This window comes from Anopheles funestus, chromosome 2RL (genome assembly GCF_943734845.2).
Source record: "Anopheles funestus chromosome 2RL, idAnoFuneDA-416_04, whole genome shotgun sequence".
Classification (NCBI taxonomy): domain Eukaryota; kingdom Metazoa; phylum Arthropoda; class Insecta; order Diptera; family Culicidae; genus Anopheles; species Anopheles funestus.
This window is the reverse complement of record NC_064598.1, coordinates 101020749-101040882: the sequence shown is the minus strand read 5'-3', so window position 1 is coordinate 101040882 and position 20134 is coordinate 101020749. Positions and strand designations below refer to the sequence as shown.

Sequence of the window (20134 nt, the reverse complement as noted above, 5' to 3'; positions counted from 1 at the left end):
GTGTCTTCCAGATATGCTATGGAACCGATTGAAACTCATCTTCTCTGATTCGATTAAGAGTTTAAATCGATTTTATTTTCATCTTAATCACGCCGGTACAGCAGAGGAACGCAACAGACCGGGGTTGGAAATTGCTTTATTCCGTCCGGCATGAACCACCGGCCCCCACGGGTGGTTTTGCCGCTCCGGAAGTCTTCAGCATAGATGAGTGAACTATGTCATCTAGACAGAGAGCAAAAAAAAAACACAACAAACCAAACGGAGATGGAAAGAGACATACCACAGGCTGATGATTGGACATCATCTGGGCCCTGTCCACGGTAGCATCCGGAGAAGGGGGGAGAAAAAGGGAATGAAAACGAAGATATCTGGACCGATCCGACTCAACCCATCACACAGTGCCACGGGCGTGTTAACAATTCCATTTGTCGATCCGGAAATGTTTTGCAAATAGGTGAGGCCATACACCTTCGACCGTTCCGTTTTTTTTGTGTTTGTGTTTCGTTATGCTGCTGCTACAACAACAGTAGGGAGTTTCGCTGGTCTCTGTTGGGGACAGATTGTTGGTCCGGTGTGAATGTAGCTCAGTGGAACAGCAGCCTCATTAAAGAGCCTATTGAACTGCACCGAGTACAGGAGAGGGAGGAATGAAAAGGAGATGATTGCGCTATTGCCGGTGCTGGACATGTGTTGTTTCCGTTTTTCTTTTCTACGTTTGTTACTAGTTTTTGGTGGGTTGGTAAGGGGTGCGCGGGGGTGTGGTTTAGGGTTAAACTTCTTCCGTGGGAGGGTGCGGGTTAAATGTTGTGACACCGTTTTGTATTTGGAGTGGCGAAACGTGGTCACTTGAAAGAGGGAAAGAAGTAGTAGGTCGCAATGAAAAAAATCGTACACAAAGTTGCATCTGATCAATCAATAGATTGTTCCACATTATAAATACGGTCGATGAACTGGATTTGTTTGTTTGTTAGGTGTGTTTATTTTTAAAATGATTTTCAAGTTTATTTTCTTCCTTTTGTATTATGTTTTACATGACTTTTAAGCGTTATGTAAAGCCTTAATACAACGCAACTCAAATTAACTCGATGTGACCCTTGACTCGCAAATTGAATAATTACATTGTAAGTGGAAATGTCAGGTTTCTGTGTGACATGCTGAATGGAGACATACAAAACCCATGTTTCTAGTGTTTCAATTTAACCTCCACCTGCAGCAGTAAACTACCTCAAAAAAAAGATCAAAAAGGGCAGTAAAGAAATTGTCCACATTTAAAGTGAGAAGTAAAGGCACAGAACAAAACGGCTTTGTGCATAAAAACCATTGTTCATTGCTTAAACGATTTGTCGTGCATCGTGTCGGCAAGGGCAAACAGTGTGTGGCATATAATATGTTGAGTTTGACGATGATGATGATGATGATGGGTGGTTGACACATGAGAGAGCCTTATGCTTTATGGGTGGTGACAAGCTCTTGTTCCTCATTTCAGTTGCCTTATTTCAATTTCTTCCTCCCACCAAGTTGTTACTTGACATTTGTGTGGTCGCATACAATAGCGAAAACGGTGGAAAGATCTTCCAAAAACAGGCGGAGAAAAATCTCTTTCCACCATTGTTGTTCAAGCGCGTACAAATTTGTTTCATAACGTTTTTGAACAAGCGATCTCTGGATGGAGCAGGGGCGGCAGACACGTGGGCAGTAGCGGGGAGTCAAAAGGAAAATTGTAGGAAAAGATCACCCGAACGATGTATGTTGTAGCTGTTTTGCTGTATTGTTGGATGTTTCGGAATTCTTCCACCAACGCGCTGGAACCAGAGGGTCGTTCCAGCGGGATGCAGACGGACACAGTAGCACACTGAATAGCATCAATTACATTAAGTGTCCAATTGAGCTGCAGCTCGCGCCGGCAGCGACAGTAGCTTCTTGTGATTCGCCTTTCGCCTGATCTTCGCCTTATCCGAACATTCGGAGAAGTGTGAGTTCCTCTTACCGTTCGATCTGTAACGGTGTAAAGGCGAAAAAGTTTGGTTCCTCAAAGACCTCAAAGAAATATCCATCCCAAGTGGTTGTCAAGTGGGCATGCTTCCGGAGTTCCTGTTCGGTGAGCTTTGTTAAAGCAGTCAAGTGGTGAAGGCCCACTATAAACTTTCACTCGACAACTAGATAGTCATTTTGGGATTTGCCCAACCAAGAGCGATCAAACCTCAGGAAATGGTCGGGAATCATTCTGTAATTTCTTGCCACATCTTGCTCTTCGCTCGCTTGTTTTTGGTTGCTATTTTCACAGTTGGAAAATTAATAGCCAATGATGTAATAGAGAGAGAACAGATGCTAGTAGTAGCGTTAGAAATAGCGGATCTTTCCAAGCCTTCCTAATTAGCTTGCTTTATATTTTCCACCCTCCAAAGTTTCTTTCGGTGTTTTTGGTGTTTGATTCAAACTCGAATACAAAATGTCTTCCTCCTATATCGACAATATTCAGTCCACTACGGGGGAACTTTCCTGCAAAGATGTTTCTACTCGGGATGGTAAGTAATTGCTGTGTTTCGTTTTATATTCACAGGCATAGAAATAAAAAAAAATCTGATGTAGAAAAATGTGAATAAAACCAAATCAAAGCACCGCCACCACCACGCTCCGGGGAGAGTTTGGGGTTAATGGTCCGTGCTGGAAGATGATGGAACGCGTCTGGTTTTATCGGAGTACTTTTTAAGTGCATGCATCACATGCATTCCATACCACTTTTTTACCCCTTACAATCCCTACATCTCTTCCCAGTGTTTCTTTTTCGGTCGGTTAATGTCTATTGACTTCGCTGCACGTTGTTCAAAGGAGCAACCACAATACCGCTAAGACATAGACTCTAGAGTCGTCTATCATGTAGATTAGACATGCGTCAGAAAGCAGCAGGAAGAGAGGGAAGGGAATGGTATTCAAAAGACGCCTATGGTTTAAGGGCCCTTAATGAATACAACTTGCTTCCCAGTTCGACTGAAAGATACGTACCAGTTCATCCCGCTGATGCTCTCTGTGATGCTGGCTGGTTGGTGATTCATTCTGTCACGATTCGATTTTATGTTTCTTTTTTGGTCTATGCTCTTCTGATAATGACTTCTCATAAATTGTGCTTGTGTGTTTCGTTATTTTCTTTCTTTTGCACATTGCTACTTGACTGTTTACGATTTCTTACGTACTTACGGACAGTTGTCCGTTTGCATGTGTCGTAAAAGTGTTTCTTCACTTTTTTACATCAAAACCCAATTTTTACCAAAGTTTCCCTTTCACATGATTGGCTCACAGTCAGTGTCTTCAACGCCCAGTCCAGTGGTCAATTCATTCACCCAACAACACGGGGGGTGAAATGTGCTTAAGATTTGATTAAGTTTTTCGTCATGCTAATTTCATTCCACTGGTGGAGTTGGGGATACCAATTATCGACTGTAAACAACAATAATTATTACCTATAAAAATGGATTAAATCGCGCGAACGTTGGCCGTTTGTTACCGAATAAAACAATTAATCGAATAGCTTTACACGTAATTTAACAAACAGTATTAGTTCCGGCAATACCGTGGTCACTACTTGCGAGATTTTATCTGCTCTGTATATACATGTCTAAAAGCACCAGAAGTACCTACACTCTTTAACGCGCTAATGAACATTCGCTTCGTTCAGTCATTACTATTCATTATTCATTGTGAAGCTACCAAATGCCCACGCCTTCCACCGCGTGGAATACGCGTGGAATTTCAAGTAAATCGTTACGTTACACAACTCACTCGATTTCTAATACATGATTTATAAGACGACAAGAGCGACGCGTGCCAAACTTTCTTCCATCTGTAGAGAATTTTATAATTTAAAACTAGCATCTTGGGTAGAGTTGTAGTTCATTCAGTGGTTTTATGGCCCTAATCCCTAATACATCTCTCCCATATCAATTGCATACGAATGGCATCGAATGGTTGGTGTCGTCTGTATTTGATTGACATCTAATTAAAGCTCACACCGTTCCAACATGGCTGTTGTGGAACTAGCAGAAAACGCTAGCATTGGGCTGCCTTCCGGATTCGACCTTGTTGTTGTTCTCCGGTGTCTACCAGCTCAATCCTTCCGGAAATAGACTACTACCATCTCCTCTCCAATTGGTTGTGTACTATTTTGCAAATGGGCATAGAATGTAAACTCAGCCAAACTCATTCGTTTGTAAAATCGAACATTCATATGTGCCTGCGGGAAGGCACCACACATGCGTGTGGTTATGGCAGCTTCTTCTATCATCCTTTTTATGTGAATGTTGTAGGTTATTTTTAATACAAAAATGATTTCCCATAAAACGTTACGGGCGGATAATTTTGGACGAGTTTTTACATACTTGTAGGACACTCTTTGTTTTGGATTCTGGATAAATCCCTTCTTAGAAGGGATACACACAAAAGGTTTGGGTTTTTTCATCGGCAATCGGAATCGATAAAACCGCAATCGCAACACAAGTTCGTTCTGGGTTCAAATCTCAGCTGGATCATGTTTCTTTCATGTTTTAGTACCTTTCGAAGTAGAAAAAAATCTCGGAATTGCTCTTTCGGATAGTAAATTTTTCACGATTTGATGCTTTATCTCATTTGTTGAAGAAAATATATATTATTTGTATTTGAACGATCAAGTCCCGTTTTATGCACTACATAGCATCGTGTGTGTATGTCGACGTATTTAAATCTCAATCCCGCACTCTTAAACCTTTCCGTTATCGTATCAGCACAGTAAATTTTTTCGAGCACGCTTCACATTAAAAACCCATTATTTTTAATTCCTTGCTTTGTTCCATTTTTCGGGTTTCACTTTTCTATGACTTTTGTTTGTTTAATAACTCACTACAATATGCGCCGCTATCGTAAGAAGCCCATGGTGTGTGTGTGCATCCGCTTCTCGTTGCAAGTGGGGTGGAGATCCATCTAATGCGTCCCTAAATTCTCCACGACTAGGCAATCGGTAAAACAGTTAGCTTTTAATACATCCTTAGTCTTCCAAGCATGCGATAAGAACGCGCGAGTTAGTGAGTTGTGTGTGTGTGGTATAAAGCTTGTTTGTTTGTTTGTATATTTGTTTGTTTTTTATGTACGAAACATTCCAGCAAAAGTGATATCGGCTGAACCGGTTAGATGCATTTGGCATTGTTACTTTGTCTACTGATTAAAACAAGCACGTTTTCGTTGTGCTGCGCTTCTCTACGCAAAGTGTACCCGAAAGGTGGCAACTGGAGCGAAAAGATTTGTTTAGGTGGGAATCCAAATGGTTAACTTGTTTCCTAACCATGCACCAGTTGTGTGGTTTTCTTTGTGCGCGCGCGAGATGCTCTGAATCGAACGCGTTTCTACTTTGAACGTATCTATATCATTAATAGACTATCAATAACACATTTGTCATCGGGTTGAAATATGCGATCTTTCACATTTTCTTTATCAATAGCTAGCTTCGTTCACGTTGTTTTTTTTGCACTGCTAATAGCTTTTTGTATTGAGCTCTTTAAGAGTAATAAGTCGTAAGGAAAGAGATGCACTTGCATCTTTCGAAAAAATTCCTATGTTCTCTAGCACTGTGCCATACATAAGGGTTATCATACGCGCAGTAAAGCTTTGTTTTTGTCTGCTGTGTTGAGTGTGACCTTGCCTCTATTGCCTTGTTGGCTAAATGCAACACGGTTAAAACTGGTGCCCTCCCGGGTGTGGAATGTGAAGGAGATTGCGTTGGAAGATTCTTAGTCTCATGTGTGCCTCAGTTTTTATTATTTCGTTGATAAATTCAAATCATGTTTGTTGCGCTTTCAAGCCTTGAGTTTATCTTCCTGGTGATACGTTTACGCTGACGGTAAGCACCCGCATATGTGACCGACGTGTGGTAGCTAGTTTACTCCATATTTGGCTTTGGCTTTCAATAATTGTCCTTCCTGTATTACGATCAGAAACCTTCTGCTTTCAAATCAAAGTAAATGCATCCATGGTATCGTTAAACATAAAACCTTCCTCCATACAATGGCCCTTCCTTAGTACAGGCTAGTCTTCTTCATAATTCGCAAAAACTCCTCCTGATTAACTTCCCCGTCTCCATCCCGATCCGCTTCATCGATCATTTCCTGCAGTTCCTCGTCCGTTAGGTTTTCGCCCAACTCTTTTGCGACCCGTTTAAGATTTTTGAACGAAATAGTGCCCGTTTCATCGTCGTCAAATAGCCGGAATGCCTTCAGTATCTCTTCCTTCGAGTCCTTCTCCGCCATCTTGACGGTCATCAGTTGCAGGAAGTCATCGAACGATATCTTTCCCGAACCGTCCTTATCGATCTCGGCAATCATCTTTTTAATCTCCTCTTTCTTCGGTTCGAACCCAAGCGCACGGATGGCTACCTTCAGCTCTTTCGTGTCGATCATACCGGTGCCTTCCGAATCGAACAGATCGAACGCTTCCTTGATGTCCTGACGCTGTTCGTCGGATAGTTCGAATTTGGGGCCGGATTTTTTGCGCCCGCCAGCACCTCCCGCACCGCCGGTTGGGACGCCTGCAGTTCCTGTACCGGTCATGCCAGTTTTGTTGGTGGTTTTTGTTCCTGTGGAAACGGATACTGATCCGGACGCCTGTAAATAAGAGACAAGAAGCGAACAAAGGAAAAATGAAACAAAAACCCATCCAAATTCGGGGTTGGAATTGAAGCAAAGGTCAAACAGTAAGTGGTTGCGTTTGAGATTATGTTGTTGTTTTTTGCTACCCTGTTCTGTACATCAAGGGACACAGAAACATGATTTTTCCATCCTGCTGCGTGGGTTGGCAAAATGTTTCGGCGAAAGTTGCCCTTGACCAAATATGTGCTCTCTCGTGTGTTTGGGGGGTGAAGATTCGAGCGTAGAAAAAGCAATGCGCGGCCCACCACAATGGACACGGTAGCGTGGGGGTTTACCGGAGAAAGGCAAATGAAATTAGAAAATGCTTAAACCAACAGAAAAAAGTATGCCCACTTGTAGGATGGGAGAAATGTTATGCAAACGTTTTGATTTCAACTTCACCGGGGGGGAACCATGTCCTTACCATGCTGGGAAAAGTTGTGTTTGGTGGCTTTTTTAACTTTCTGGCTCACTTTTGTGTGTTTTCACACACTCCTCACTGAAGCAAAATGTTTTGTTAAATGCGTTGTGTGTGCGTGTATGGTGCAGTTTGACACCAGTAAAGCCCCCGGGGAAACAGACGGCGGTGTTTGCACTCTCTCTCCTAGGGATAGGTGGCAACAACCAGCAAGCAGCTCTAGGTTGCCCTTGGTTTCTTTGCTTTCGTTTTTGGTTGCTGCGGATGGTTGGGTAGCTGCCGTTGCTATAGGACCCGGGCTCCAGTAACCACGGGTATTAATTGGTTGCTGTGCTCTCCAACAACAAACTCTCGCACCTGCCGCAAACTATGATATTAAATTGCTGTGGAAAGCGAAGGACACTTCTCCCCAGCCCGTCGTGTATATATGCGGTTCCGGACACAAGGCACAATTATATTTGCACGATAGAGGATGAGTTGTTGTACTAAGCAGATGCTGACGAGAACTGGGACTAATTATCCATCCGTAGCTTCCACCACGGGCAACGGGGCTTTGTGGTTTTTTGTTTCCAGTTCCGTTCGCTTTATGCAGCACACACTTTCAGCGCACAACCGACGGCCAGCTGTTGAGTTTTGGCACAAACGCAGTCTGACTGTCGTATTATCGATTGTATGCACCGAATCCAGACGGCGCGAGCTCGCAGGGCGCAGCAGCAACAGCAGCAATTGTTAGTGACGTTGCTGGAGCTGGGCGATCCAGTCGAGAGCTAAGCAAACGTGTGTGCCTGCTGATTTATGCTATGCATCGACACTTGATTTTGTCGAGAGCGAGTCAAAACCTTCCCACTTCATGCGTTGTTGTTTTTAATGCGCAATAAAAAAAGCGTCCGCTTGGCGGTCGGCGTTTACTTGTTTTCCTGCCTGTTTATTTTCAATCGTTGGGCCGGAAAGTGTATTTTGCGTGGAATACAGCTACAAACACATTACAATGCGAAAAAACGTTCCAAACACGATACACAACGCGGAAGAAGTCGAAAATTTTTGACAGATGTTTAGGCTTCGCGTTGATGTTGCGCGCTCGGTGAACTGCTGTGTGTGGTATGTTGCTGACGATTGTGAGTTGTTTGTGTGCGTGAGTACGAGAGTTGGGGCGAAGTTGGGGCGAAAACTCGCTGACGTTTATGTTTTCGCTCGCATCCTTGTGCTGAATAGAATTCAAACAAACCGTTGGCAGTGTTATGCGCTAATGAACTAAATTAGCACATATAATGCACTATAAACACATATTAATTAATTGGTCTATATTTTGTTTATATTTACAGCTCACCACTAGCATCTATCCAGAGCTTTACGATAAAGGCAATCGATTATCTCATTCAAGTGATACCAGCCAGGCTGACACCATGACTTCCGTAACGAGCTCCTCACTAGACTCGGATGAGGTAGATCTCTCCGGTTTGGTGGAATCGGTAGTCGATTCTGATGAAGAGGACATTGCTGAAAGTATAGATGTGAGTAGTTGACCGTCGCGATATTCCGTAAGAAATTATCGATCTAAACCTTTTATTCCTTTTCGTTCTTTTCGCCGTAGAGCTTAAGCGTTCGGGATACGGTGCGCGAATGTTTGGAAAAGGATCCCAGCGACAGAACGGTGGAAGACATCGAGATCTTGCTCGAGTTTACGCAAAAGCTGAAAGCGTTCACCAACATGACATTCGCAGTGCGTCGAGCTCTCTGTTCAGTGATGGTGTTTGCGGTGGTGGAGAAAGCCGGTACGGTCGTGATGAACGATGGCGAAGAGCTGGACTCTTGGAGTGTACTGATCAATGGACATGTGGAGATCGAGCATAGCACGGGGGAGGTGGAATATCTGCACTATGGGGACAGCTTCGGCATTATGCCGACGATGGACAAACTGTACCATCGGGGCGTAATGCGTACCAAGTGCGATGACTGTCAGTTCGTGTGCATCACGCAGACGGATTATTATCGAATACAGCACCAGGGCGAAGAAAACATACGCAAGATCGAGGAAGACGGTCAGGTGGTGATGGTGACTGAGCTGCGCAACACCACCGGAGAGAATGGTTCGCGCAAGGGTTACGTCGTTATACGCGGTACGTTGGAGCGGCTGATGCATCAGCTGGTAGAGGACACGACTCTGACGGACCCCAACTATGTGGAAGACTTCCTGCTCACATTCCGAACTTTCATCAACAATCCAATCGACATTTCGAAGCAGCTGCTGAAGTGGTTCAACGTCGACAGTAGTGGAGCTAGTGAGGAGAGCGCAGGAGGTTCGAGTGATCTAGTCGATGGTGCAGCGGCATCGATCTCGCATCACTTTTCCTCATCGCCAGGGGACAGTGTGCTGTGCGATCGGGTGACGCGTGTTGTTCTGCTGTGGGTAAACAATCATTTCACGGATTTCGATACCGATCCGCAGATGATGGAGTTTTTGGAAATATTCGAATCCGCACTGATGAAGAAGAACATGGGCGAGCAGCGGCAAATGTTGCACGTGTATGCGCAGCATAATGCTCGGGAAAGAAACGTTACGCTAGCGCGCAGCTCCCGGGACGAGGATCTAAACTTCCAGATTTCCACCGGCCCTGGCGGTATCTTTATAACGCAGGTCGAACCGAAAACGAAAGCGTACGAAGTGGGGCTCAAGCGAGGAGATCAGATACTGGAGGTGAATGGACAGAGTTTCGAGCATGTGACCTGTACGCGAGCGTTGGAAATTCTAATGGGCACTACCCATCTCAGTATTACCGTCAAGAGCAATCTGTGGGCGTTGAAGGGCATGCATTCGAATGCGGACGGTGATTCGGGTAAGATGAAATTAGATCTAAAGAAAGGCCTCCGGGTGGATCTGCTGCAGTCGCAAAAATCGCTCGATCTCGTGGACAAGGTTGGTGGCCTGTTGCCTACGCCACAGTTCCTGATGCCACTCCCGGTACGAGACATCGAGTACGGGCGAAAAGACTCCGGCGTATCGACACCGTCCTCATCGTCGCAGATCAACAACAACAAGGGTGGCAGTTTCATGACGCTCGGTGGTAAGAAGCGCATCCAAAAGGCACTGATCAAGATGAACCTACTGCCAAAGAATAGCGTCTTCCAGGATGACAATATTAACAACAATAACAACAGCAGCAGTAACAACAGTAGCAACAGCAGTAGCAGTGCCAACAATGGCAACAGTAACAATGGAAGCAACTACGAGGGAGGCAGCGATCGGTCATCGGGCATAAGTGTGAACTTTTCCTCACAGGCATCGTCCATATCGACATCCTCGATAACGACGGCGGACTCGGACGAAACGCCACCGACCTCCACTTACCAGAGCAATCCGGATCTGCGAGAGAACCACTGCACACCGGCTAAGGCACAGTCGACGGAAGCGATCATCCCGACGAAGACGAGCAGTACGTACCTGGAGGAGCAACGCGTAAGCGATTTTCCCGAGCACATCCTGAAGGTGTATAAGTCGGACCAAACGTGCAAGTATCTGCTAGTGCACAAGGAAACGACCGCGCACGAGGTGGTAATGCTGGCGCTGCAGGAGTTCGGTATACACGATCCAAGTTCGAACTTTTCGCTGTGCGAGGTGAGCGTTGGTGAAGGCGGTATGATCAAGCAGCGCCGTTTACCGGACCAGCTTCAGAATCTTGCCGAACGGATTGGTCTTAGTTCGCGCTATTATCTGAAAACGAATGGCATCACCGAGACGCTCGTACCGGACGATGTGGCGCCCGAGCTGATACGCGAGAGTGCCGTGCACTTTTTGCAGCTGAACGCGAATGAGCTCGCGATACAGCTGACGCTGCAGGACTTTGCCATCTTCCGGCAGATTGAGTCAACGGAGTATATCGACGACCTGTTCAACCTGAAGAGCCGGTACGGTAAACCGATGCTGGTGCGGTTCGCCGAACTAGTCAATCGGGAAATGTTCTGGGTGGTGACGGAAGTGTGCAGCGAGCACAACATGATGCGTCGCTGCAAGATCATCAAGCAGTTCATCAAGATTGCTCGGCACTGCAAAGAGTGCAAGAACTTCAACAGCTTGTTTGCGATCATAAGCGGTCTCGGGCACGCTGCTGTGAGTCGGTTAAGGCAAACGTGGGAAAAGCTACCGTCGAAGTACCAAAAGCTTTTTAACGATTTGCAGGACTTGATGGACCCGTCGCGGAACATGTCCAAGTATCGGCAGCTGATACAGACGGAGCTGAACGCGCAGCAACCCGTCATTCCTTTCTACCCGGTAGTAAAGAAGGATCTTACCTTTATCCATCTGGGGAACGACACGAAGATTGAGAGTTTGATCAATTTCGAGAAATTGCGCATGATTTCTAAGGAAATTCGCACGCTGCTACACATGTGTAACTCGCCGTACGACATACTGACAATGCTGGAGTACAAATGCCAACCGCCCAGTTCGGCCATGCTTGCACTCAATCAAATGTCGGTACCGTCTGGAAGTGGCAATCTGATGCTCGTCACGCACGCTCCACCACCGCAAACAATCACTTCGGGGGCGTCTGCTTTTGCGCACAGTCAGACGGTTAAGCGAAGAAAGAAATCGACCGCGGCTCCAAATCCGAAGAAAATGTTCGAAGAAGCGCAGATGGTGCGGCGGGTAAAGGCGTATCTGAACAACATGAAAGTCATCACGGACGAGGACGAGCTGCATCGGTTGTCGCTCGAGTGTGAAGCACAGGGAGGTACCACACCGAACACAGTGCAGGTTCGCAAACGCTATCCATCTCCAACGCTCTCGACGACATCGAGCACCAGCTCGACCAGCGAGGGTAAAAAAGGGGCACTCGGTCTGGGCATGAGCAGCTTATCAATCGGCAGTGCAAGCAGTGGCAATAGTGGGGCACCGAAGTTTGGTGCCGCATCACCACAAGCTGTGAAGAAGCTGCTCTCTCTATCGGAGCAGACTAAAACGCGCCCTCACCAACCGCGACATCCTGCGGCGGGTTCGATTTTACCGCCTCCGTTAAGCACCATCCACCATCACCATCACCAGCATCATCACGGTGCAATGTCTGGACACTTGAACAGTACGCTCTCTCACTTCCATCACGCTCACCCACCCACGAACTATCTGCATCACGGGACGGGTATTACGATCAGTCCCTCGCAATCCCCGGCGCACTGTTGCGTTGGAGCTACAGGAGCCGGCGCTGGAGCGGGCAGTGTCTCGACAAGCGCGGGCGTGATGGGACCACCGCAATATCCTCCTCCATCTGCACATGCAGCCGGAGGTTATACGTCAGGAGCCGGTACAACCGCCGGTGTCCATTTGGCAGGCATGCTGCCGAATCCTCCAAACTATAGCGCCACCATGTCGATGTATGCGAACGGCCGGCCGGTACTGGCCAGCCGGATACTGGAAAGTTCTGTCGATGCACCTAGTCAAATGCCACCACCGATGGAACTGCCGCCGGAGAGTAGCTCCTTCCGAAGTCCACCGAACTATGGTACGTATCATCCCGTCAGCATTCACAAACCCCCCGTGTGTGATGTGGATACTAACGTACTTCTTCTCTTCGCTTGTTTCCATTCTACAGCTCAAACGGCACATCGAAGAATTGCCAGCAGTAATAGTACAACCATTCCACCGCCCTATCCAACTCCTCACCAAAACTTCGGCAACTCATCCCGTATCATTTCGGCCGTGGGCATCTCGCCGATCGCTCCGAACTTTGTAGCACCGGCCGTGAATGCGTTATCGCCCATGTACACCGGGAACAGTGGGGGAGGAGGAGGAGGAGGTGGCGGGACATCAGTAAGCTCCTCCGGAAGTGTCGTTGGTGGTGGTGGTGGTGTGTGTTCAAACTTACCACCAGCAATACCGGCGCGATTACACGAAACCGTCGTTTCATCGGGGCTTGTCGATTCGGTACCACCACCATTACCTCCGCCAAGCATAGACCTGTCGGCAGAAAGCAGTTCCGTTAGCGTGTTAAGCAGTGCTGCTTCTGGTGAGTGCTTTAGTCCATGTTTTTCCCTTCAGTAGCGTTTGTTCGAATTTCCTTTCCTTAATTAGTGTGGCAAAACATGAGTAAATGTAGTGATGTTTTCTTTTGTCAAAGTAGTTTATTTAGTAGATTTATTATTTTGAAATATTTATTACCATTTTGTATTTGTCCTTCATCGCGAAAAGCAATAATCTACACATGATCGCGATCTTTCAGTGTATTTGTTTTAAACTCTCTACCATATGCATGTTTCGATAGGAGAATCTGTATGGCAAATGTTTCGTTAATATCATGTTTTCCGAAAGAGAACACATTTTATGGGTTTTGTTTTGTTTTGTACTTCGTTGTGCGTATTATTTCCCTCAGCGGCTCAGTATTGAGTTGAGTGTTCACACCTAAATGAATGCGACAGTCAAGCGTTTTTACGTCGTGACCGGTTATACATTTATACTTCAGTTCCATTTGCTATTGATTTCTACTGTTTTTGAGTTGTGCGATTTGTGCTGTCTGTAATACGGTTGCATGAATGGTATTGCGTGAAGTTCATTGTTACCTACATACGAATATGAGGACTCATTTTTTACACAACACTCTTTGCATGTGAGCGACAGTGTGTTTGTTTTCCATTTGTTTTTATTTTGTTTTTCACGACAATTTATTAAATTTACGTGACATTTCTACTGCATGGAATGAAATGAAATAGTTTCTAAATGTTAATATACGTGTGATTGTTTTTATTTTTATTTTTTTTGCATGATCATTTGCCCATCCTGATCATTGCACACACACAAACACAAACCGTGCAAATGTTGAAAGATGAAACATTCCTTTGCAGAACTTGTTGCAGGTGATGCCAAAATGGACGATGGAGCGTGTGGTGATTCCGTTGAGACGGACTGTCTGGGAACGATTTCAACCGATGTTTAAGCATCAGATCGTCAAGAGCTTACGTAGGATGGAAGGAAGCATACATAGAAGAATGTCCAGCTATATTTTTCTCTACAACAAAGAGTTGATAAGAAATCGCAAATTCCATTTGACAAACAAATAAGGACAAGTATTTATCCAAAGCAACCACAACCACTCAACCGTAACTGTGGTATCGTTAATTGTATTTGATGGTCTATTGTTGTTGAACTAATCACATTAATGTTTAAAAACTGAATGTTGCAAAAAAACACGGCGAATAGAACTCGTACACAGAAAATGGGGTAATGTTAGATACAGTCTCATCAAATTCCAATACCAACAACATCGAGACGCTTCTGTTGACGTTCTCTTCCGTGTATTGGGAAAGCGCTGGACAGCTTTTTCCACCGTTCACACAAAGATGATTACAGTTCTTTATTGAGTCACTTTTTAGACGCATTTACCACTGTAGAAAGAAGAAAGAGTGTGTTCTATTGCACAATGATATTGATAGACAAAGTAACTGGTAGAATTTACTTTCGCGATAAACCGTTACGAAAGTCTCTCTCTCTCCTTCTCTGGAACCTTTTGTGCCCAAAATCGAGAAAAAATATGACAAACAAACTAATTTCCATCCCAAGACTGATGATAAAGCAAAGCAGATGAATGCATATTTTGTAATCATGTAAATGCAATCTCCGTTCTCCCTTTTTCCCTGCCACCACCCTCACAAACACATCTTTATTAAGACACAATCTAATCAATGCGCACTGCATACATTAAGAGGAAATATAATTAATGTGTGTACACGTTCCTTAGGGAATGGAAGATTTATAATATTGATTGTTGCATTTCTCTTCCACAAAGAGGACTAACATGGATGGGGTGTCTCCTGGTTTGTGTGCGTGGGGGGGATTGTGGTACCGGTGAGGTAAGGAGAAAAGCATGGAATAGTTTGTTTACTTGATGTATTTACATGAAGCCATGTACCTTGAAGATATTAAATGTTAAACATTAACTAAAGCAGGATCAAAACCATATTGTAGCTGTAACTGTTGCCGTGTGATTAAACTACAATCACAATGATATACATTCACATCAAAATAAGTAACTTTAGCCATTCTATCTCACGTATGAATCGTTGTTCCACTCTGACCAATCGTATATAAGGTAATGTAAACATTTGCTTTACTGCTGAATTTTACCAAAAAAATCCGCGTGTGTGTGTTTGCCTTTTTTAACTTTAAATTGAACTATTCTCTCAGTAAGGTTGATTTTTCGATTCAATTTATGGAACATTTCAGTCAGGTGAAGATGGTTGTGTAGTTTATTAAACCATTTAATGGAATATATCAACCAAATTGGAGGAAGCTTTTGGTTCGATCAAAACGACAGCTAAAAAGACGATTGCGTATAATGATGAGTTACCTACTTGTTGAGCACTCTCTCATGAGTTCCCGGAAAATATTGTTACAGCGGTACGCGATAGGTCACTCATGCGGAGCTTTCGTCAAGCGTGAGTTTTCCCGCATGGCCATCACAATTAACAGTTTTTTTTATCATTTCCAATGTGGAAATCGGAAAATAGCATCCTTGTTGTTCTTCCCGGAAATAGATTACATTATATATGGCTACAAATTTTACACAACAAGCTTCTTTCCAATGTTCCTTAATTATTTACTTCTTCTTGTAAGATGTCAGTCATAGACAGTTCTACTTCTTTGTTTTGATTTTATGTTTGAAAAGTAAGATTAAAGCGCGCAGTAAAAAAAGGGCAGATTTTAGCGATTTCCCATGCGAATTCCTTGCCCCATAGTGGGCATCCACCACCTAGCGATGAATCAATAGTCCATTATAGCTATCCTGCTGTGCACCGACACAACTTGATAACGTTATCAGTTAATGTACACCAGCGACTGTGAAAAGATGATTTGATCGCAGAATCAGTTCCACTCGGAAGCGATGAAGTTTGACATCGGGAGACACTTCTTGTTCACCGGATATAAGCGAATTAAAGTTTTTTTATTTATTATTTCTTCGCGGGAAAGATGATAGCGTGTACCAGTTTCGATTGAGAATCTAAAACTGAATATAAAGGGCAAAGTAACTCTTGGATCTGCCCGGAGATTGCAGGATTAAATGAATTTTGTTTTTTAAATTTCCATTTAAAATCAGTTTCTTCTTAACGAATACGTTAATTCAGCATAAATGATTCGCTTCTAGCAGTAATAAGAATATATCTACAGCAGTACTGATATCTACCAGGCAGCTAGTAACAACTTTCTATACTCTTTACAGCGATAAATCGCACAAAAAACGTGTGTAACCATATAAATATGCCTGCCTAAGAGCGATCAACAAAAGGAACACAATATTAAATGTCGTCAAAATAAAGAAGTAAACTGCACGATGAAATGTTGTTTAAAATTGTTGTTTATGTCTTTAAAACAATCGGCAATATCGTACGATAATCGTTAGTAGAGTAACGAAAAACAAACAAACATGGCGAAGAAAACAAAAACAAAACGAATCACTAGGAAAAACAAGGAGCAAAATGTGCAAAATATTCAAACATATGATAGAATAGTCGTCATAAATAAGTGCTTCTTTTCATAAGAGAAGAACAACCAACATACGCATTACATTAACCGATTATACTGTTGTGTGCAATGTATTGTACGAATATTGATGTGTTGATGCAATGTTAAGCATTGTAACCGAATTGATACCGGTCTACAGACAAAACAGGGTGGACGTATGTGATTCGACTTCGCTTAGGAATGGATAGTACACGTGTGGTAAGAAAATTGTGTTTCTTTCTTTTCTTTATTAATATTGTCTGTGAATTGGAAGGGAAAAATGATTCACGTCAGGAATATCAAAAGGGGGAAAAAGAAGTCAAAACTATTCTCCTCAGAAACATGAAAATGGAAGCGTTATGCCTATTGTTGGGTTTATAAATGGCAAGATGAGCGCACCAAAATACTCAGAAGCAAATACTTTTCACACCGAGGGCAAATCAAAGGTTTGATAAAGTTCTACAAACACACATAATAAATGTTTCATCAAATATGTCTCCACACAGCACCGTATAAGTTGCACATCAACATGCAAAAGAAGTACATATATAAAACAACAACAAAAAAAACCCTTTTTGTTCTTAATGCAACTGTTGCAATGATGACATTAAATGAAATTTTTTGTTTTTTTTTTGTTCAGTATATTTAATATTTAACTGGGAAAGTATTGGGCAGAATCCTATCGAAACATGCAAATATTACGAGATAAATAGCAAAATAATTAATTTCAACAGGTATATTAGTTGTTTGCATTAGTATTGATTAACTTTTCGGTTCGTTTGTTCATTGGGCGTGTAAACGATAATGTTTTTTTCCACATTTCCGCGACACATTCATACATTACTACAGCCCATTGATGACTGAAAGGTCCGGACGGTGGAGATGGTAACGATGCCGGTCAAACACCGACACGTTCCTCTGTACGTTCCCGCAGAACTTGTTTATTTCGCTGTAGGTTTCAGTGCCACAAATCTTTCGCAAAGAAAATGGTAACTGGTGAATGGAAAGTTCCATTCATAGCGTCCGGTTCAGTACTTTTTGCCGTCCAAATGTTTCGTCAAAAACAAAATAATATGCAAAAAGCGCCATAACCGTCTCGCGCACATCTTGCACGCGTTCGGAACGCGTGGCGGCATGGTGCTGCTGCGATGCAGCAGAATACAGAGAACAAGTAGAAAAAATGGCACGCCATTTCCGGTCTGCCATACGTTCTAGCGCTTCTTACCATGAGTCATTGAAACAAGATAACAAAAATGTTTGATAAACAATTGTGAAATTTTAGCATCAACAATCAACAAACGTAATCAATATTAATGCAAACATATCTAATAATGCGTTTGCCTCACACACTAGAAACCGAGCTTGCCGCAAAACAGCATTCGAACAAAGTGTAAGCTCACTAGCTACTTAACACAGCGATTTCAAAAAAAACAAACAAACAAACAAACAAAAAACACACTAACTATGCTTCTTTTTCTCTTTCTCTTTTTGTTTCTAACTTTCCGCTTTCCGTAGTGATGTAGATGGAAAATCTGGTACGCAAAACCATTCTTTCTATTCTTCCAATCGTACACACGAGCCCTAATAAAGGCGAGAAACCCGGACTCTACCGCGGTCGGTGTGTGTGTGTCATTGGACATGAAATTTTGGTTGAATCGTGCTGCGTTTTTCCTGTTTCGAATTTGGCTTACGTGTGTGGCCTATTTAGCCTTCGGCGCGTACTCCGGCTTTTAGGCAAAGTGTGCAACATAACAGCTCCTGGCGTGATCTGCCGGCATCCAGCCAAATCTTCTCCTTCTCCTTTCCCCCTCATCATCATCAGCAAATCGGTGTTGTAAACATGTGCGCGCTAATTGCGATCGATGATCATCTGCCTAATGGTGTATGGGAATCCTTGACCTCCTACTATAGTTTTCGACCCTAGAATTGCGTTAGTGGGCTAATGATTTAAGTACAAGCCGAGCCTTGTTTCAGGAGGCGCAGTAGTACGTAAAACCAAATACGAGAAAAACTCAAACAAAGAAGAGAAAACCATGAATATCAAACAAACCACGACGTGTCCAGCGTAATAGTGACTGCTGCTGTGTACCAAAGAATGAAGCAAACTGGAATCAAAATGCGAAATGCGAATCGAATCTTACCATAAAAAACAACCACGTGCTCGAATGGGCGTAGGTGGCCCTTGTTGTGACTCTCTACACTTTTTCCTTCTTATAGCTAGTGTGTAGTTTTAGTGTTAAGGAGGTATTTTTGTTTGTTATTGTTAGTGATCTTACTGTCATTTCCCAAACACTTACCACGACAAGTGGGAATAGGTTGTAGTAACGTAATGATTTTACCCCAACCTGTACCTACATAACTCCCCGCAAAAAAATATGCTCCCAGAAAAGGTGAAGGTATTTCAGGCGTAATCATTTAGCAAACCACACATAACAATTTAGTAACAAAACACACGTACACACACACACATATGGCGTATTTGAATTGATTGATCTTAAAACACGAATTTCATACTACACTAAAGAGATAAACAAAGGGAAAGGTTGTCTGTCGCTAGCAAATATTAGTGTAAGAGTAATTGTGAAACACATTCTGCTGCTGTGCGTGTGTGCTTTGATAAACCCACTAGCCTTGATTGAAAAACAACAGAACAACAAAAAAAAACATAATATTTCATCTTTACCACCTTTTTATAGCACGAACGGCGGTTCCGTACGGAGTGCAGTATGCATCGCAGGCCTACCACAATCACATTTCCCGAACACGCGGCCCTCGGTTTTAAAGGTGTAAAAAGGGGGGGGGAAGGTTTTTTGGGGGCGCTAGGGGGTGGTTCTGTTTATGTAAAGCTGACCGGTAGTGTCAATACTTTAGAATGGGGAAAATCGACACATACACATGGAATACGATAAAGGAAGGAAGTTATTCGATAAGAAGTAGAAGAAACACAGATAACGAGCTGATTTAAAACCGATCGAGTGAAAGAAAGAGCGTGATTAATGCGATAAAAAACAAATTCTTTTATTTTTCTTAGGGAAATAGCGAATCACCAGCATGATCATTACCTCTTTAAACCTTAAACAACAACAACAACAACCAGCATGATCATCGCCCTCCTCCCCGTCCCGCTTTCTGACGGGATCAGCAACGCAGCAAAACTACTGCCAAATGCGTTTTTTTCTTTCCAACTTTTCATTTCTGTTGCATTTTGTCCCCGCATCAAAAACGCCATTTGTTTGTGGCAAAATCATCGCTCACCAACATTGCTACATCCGGCGTGTTGTGAATGCGTAGAGAAATGACACCCAGTCGACCGGTTCAACACAGTGCCCAGGAGCTTAATAATTCAATTAGGCATAATTGTTGATCGAATTGGTTCACCTTTCGCGGAGAACACACGGTAGCATCACTAACGCTGTTCGTGTGTATGATCAAATACCGAACCACCGTGTCTTCACGCGTTCAGTCTGGTTCGGAATCTCGCAGAGAGCGGACACACAAACGGTTTGTCGTTGTTGTCCCACATTAGTTTGCCATTTTTTTCTCCTTTGTTGCGTTTTTTTTTTTCTTAACCGGTGTTGTGCGAACAAT

General features: G+C 43.5%; 2 protein-coding genes across 10 annotated transcripts in view; one reads left to right on the top strand and one right to left on the bottom strand.

Moving 5' to 3' along the window:
- Positions 1 to 20112, top strand: part of LOC125763795 (rap guanine nucleotide exchange factor 2) — a 34874-nt gene extending 14762 nt beyond the window's left edge. For 7 of the 9 annotated variants that reach the window (XM_049427317.1, XM_049427321.1, XM_049427322.1 and 4 more), the window contains 4 exons: positions 8388 to 8576; positions 8657 to 12557; positions 12648 to 13061; positions 13894 to 18026. In XM_049427317.1, coding sequence (XP_049283274.1) covers positions 8388 to 8576; positions 8657 to 12557; positions 12648 to 13061; positions 13894 to 13985 — 4596 coding nt within the window. In that variant the 3' untranslated portion in view covers positions 13986 to 18026. Of the gene's footprint in view, positions 1 to 8387; positions 8577 to 8656; positions 12558 to 12647; positions 13062 to 13893; positions 18027 to 18061 lie in introns of those variants that run through there. The other 2 variants (XM_049427324.1, XM_049427325.1) reach the window with 2 other exon arrangements.
- LOC125763800 (uncharacterized) lies at positions 4630 to 8185 on the bottom strand. Its single transcript, XM_049427332.1, has 2 exons — positions 7072 to 8185; positions 4630 to 6623 (listed from the first exon to the last, which is right to left on the bottom strand). The coding sequence occupies exons 1-2, from the start codon at positions 7072 to 7074 to the stop codon at positions 6039 to 6041; spliced, it is 588 nt and encodes a 195-aa protein (XP_049283289.1). The 5' UTR covers positions 7075 to 8185; the 3' UTR covers positions 4630 to 6038.
- Positions 20113 to 20134: the final 22 nt, after the last annotated feature.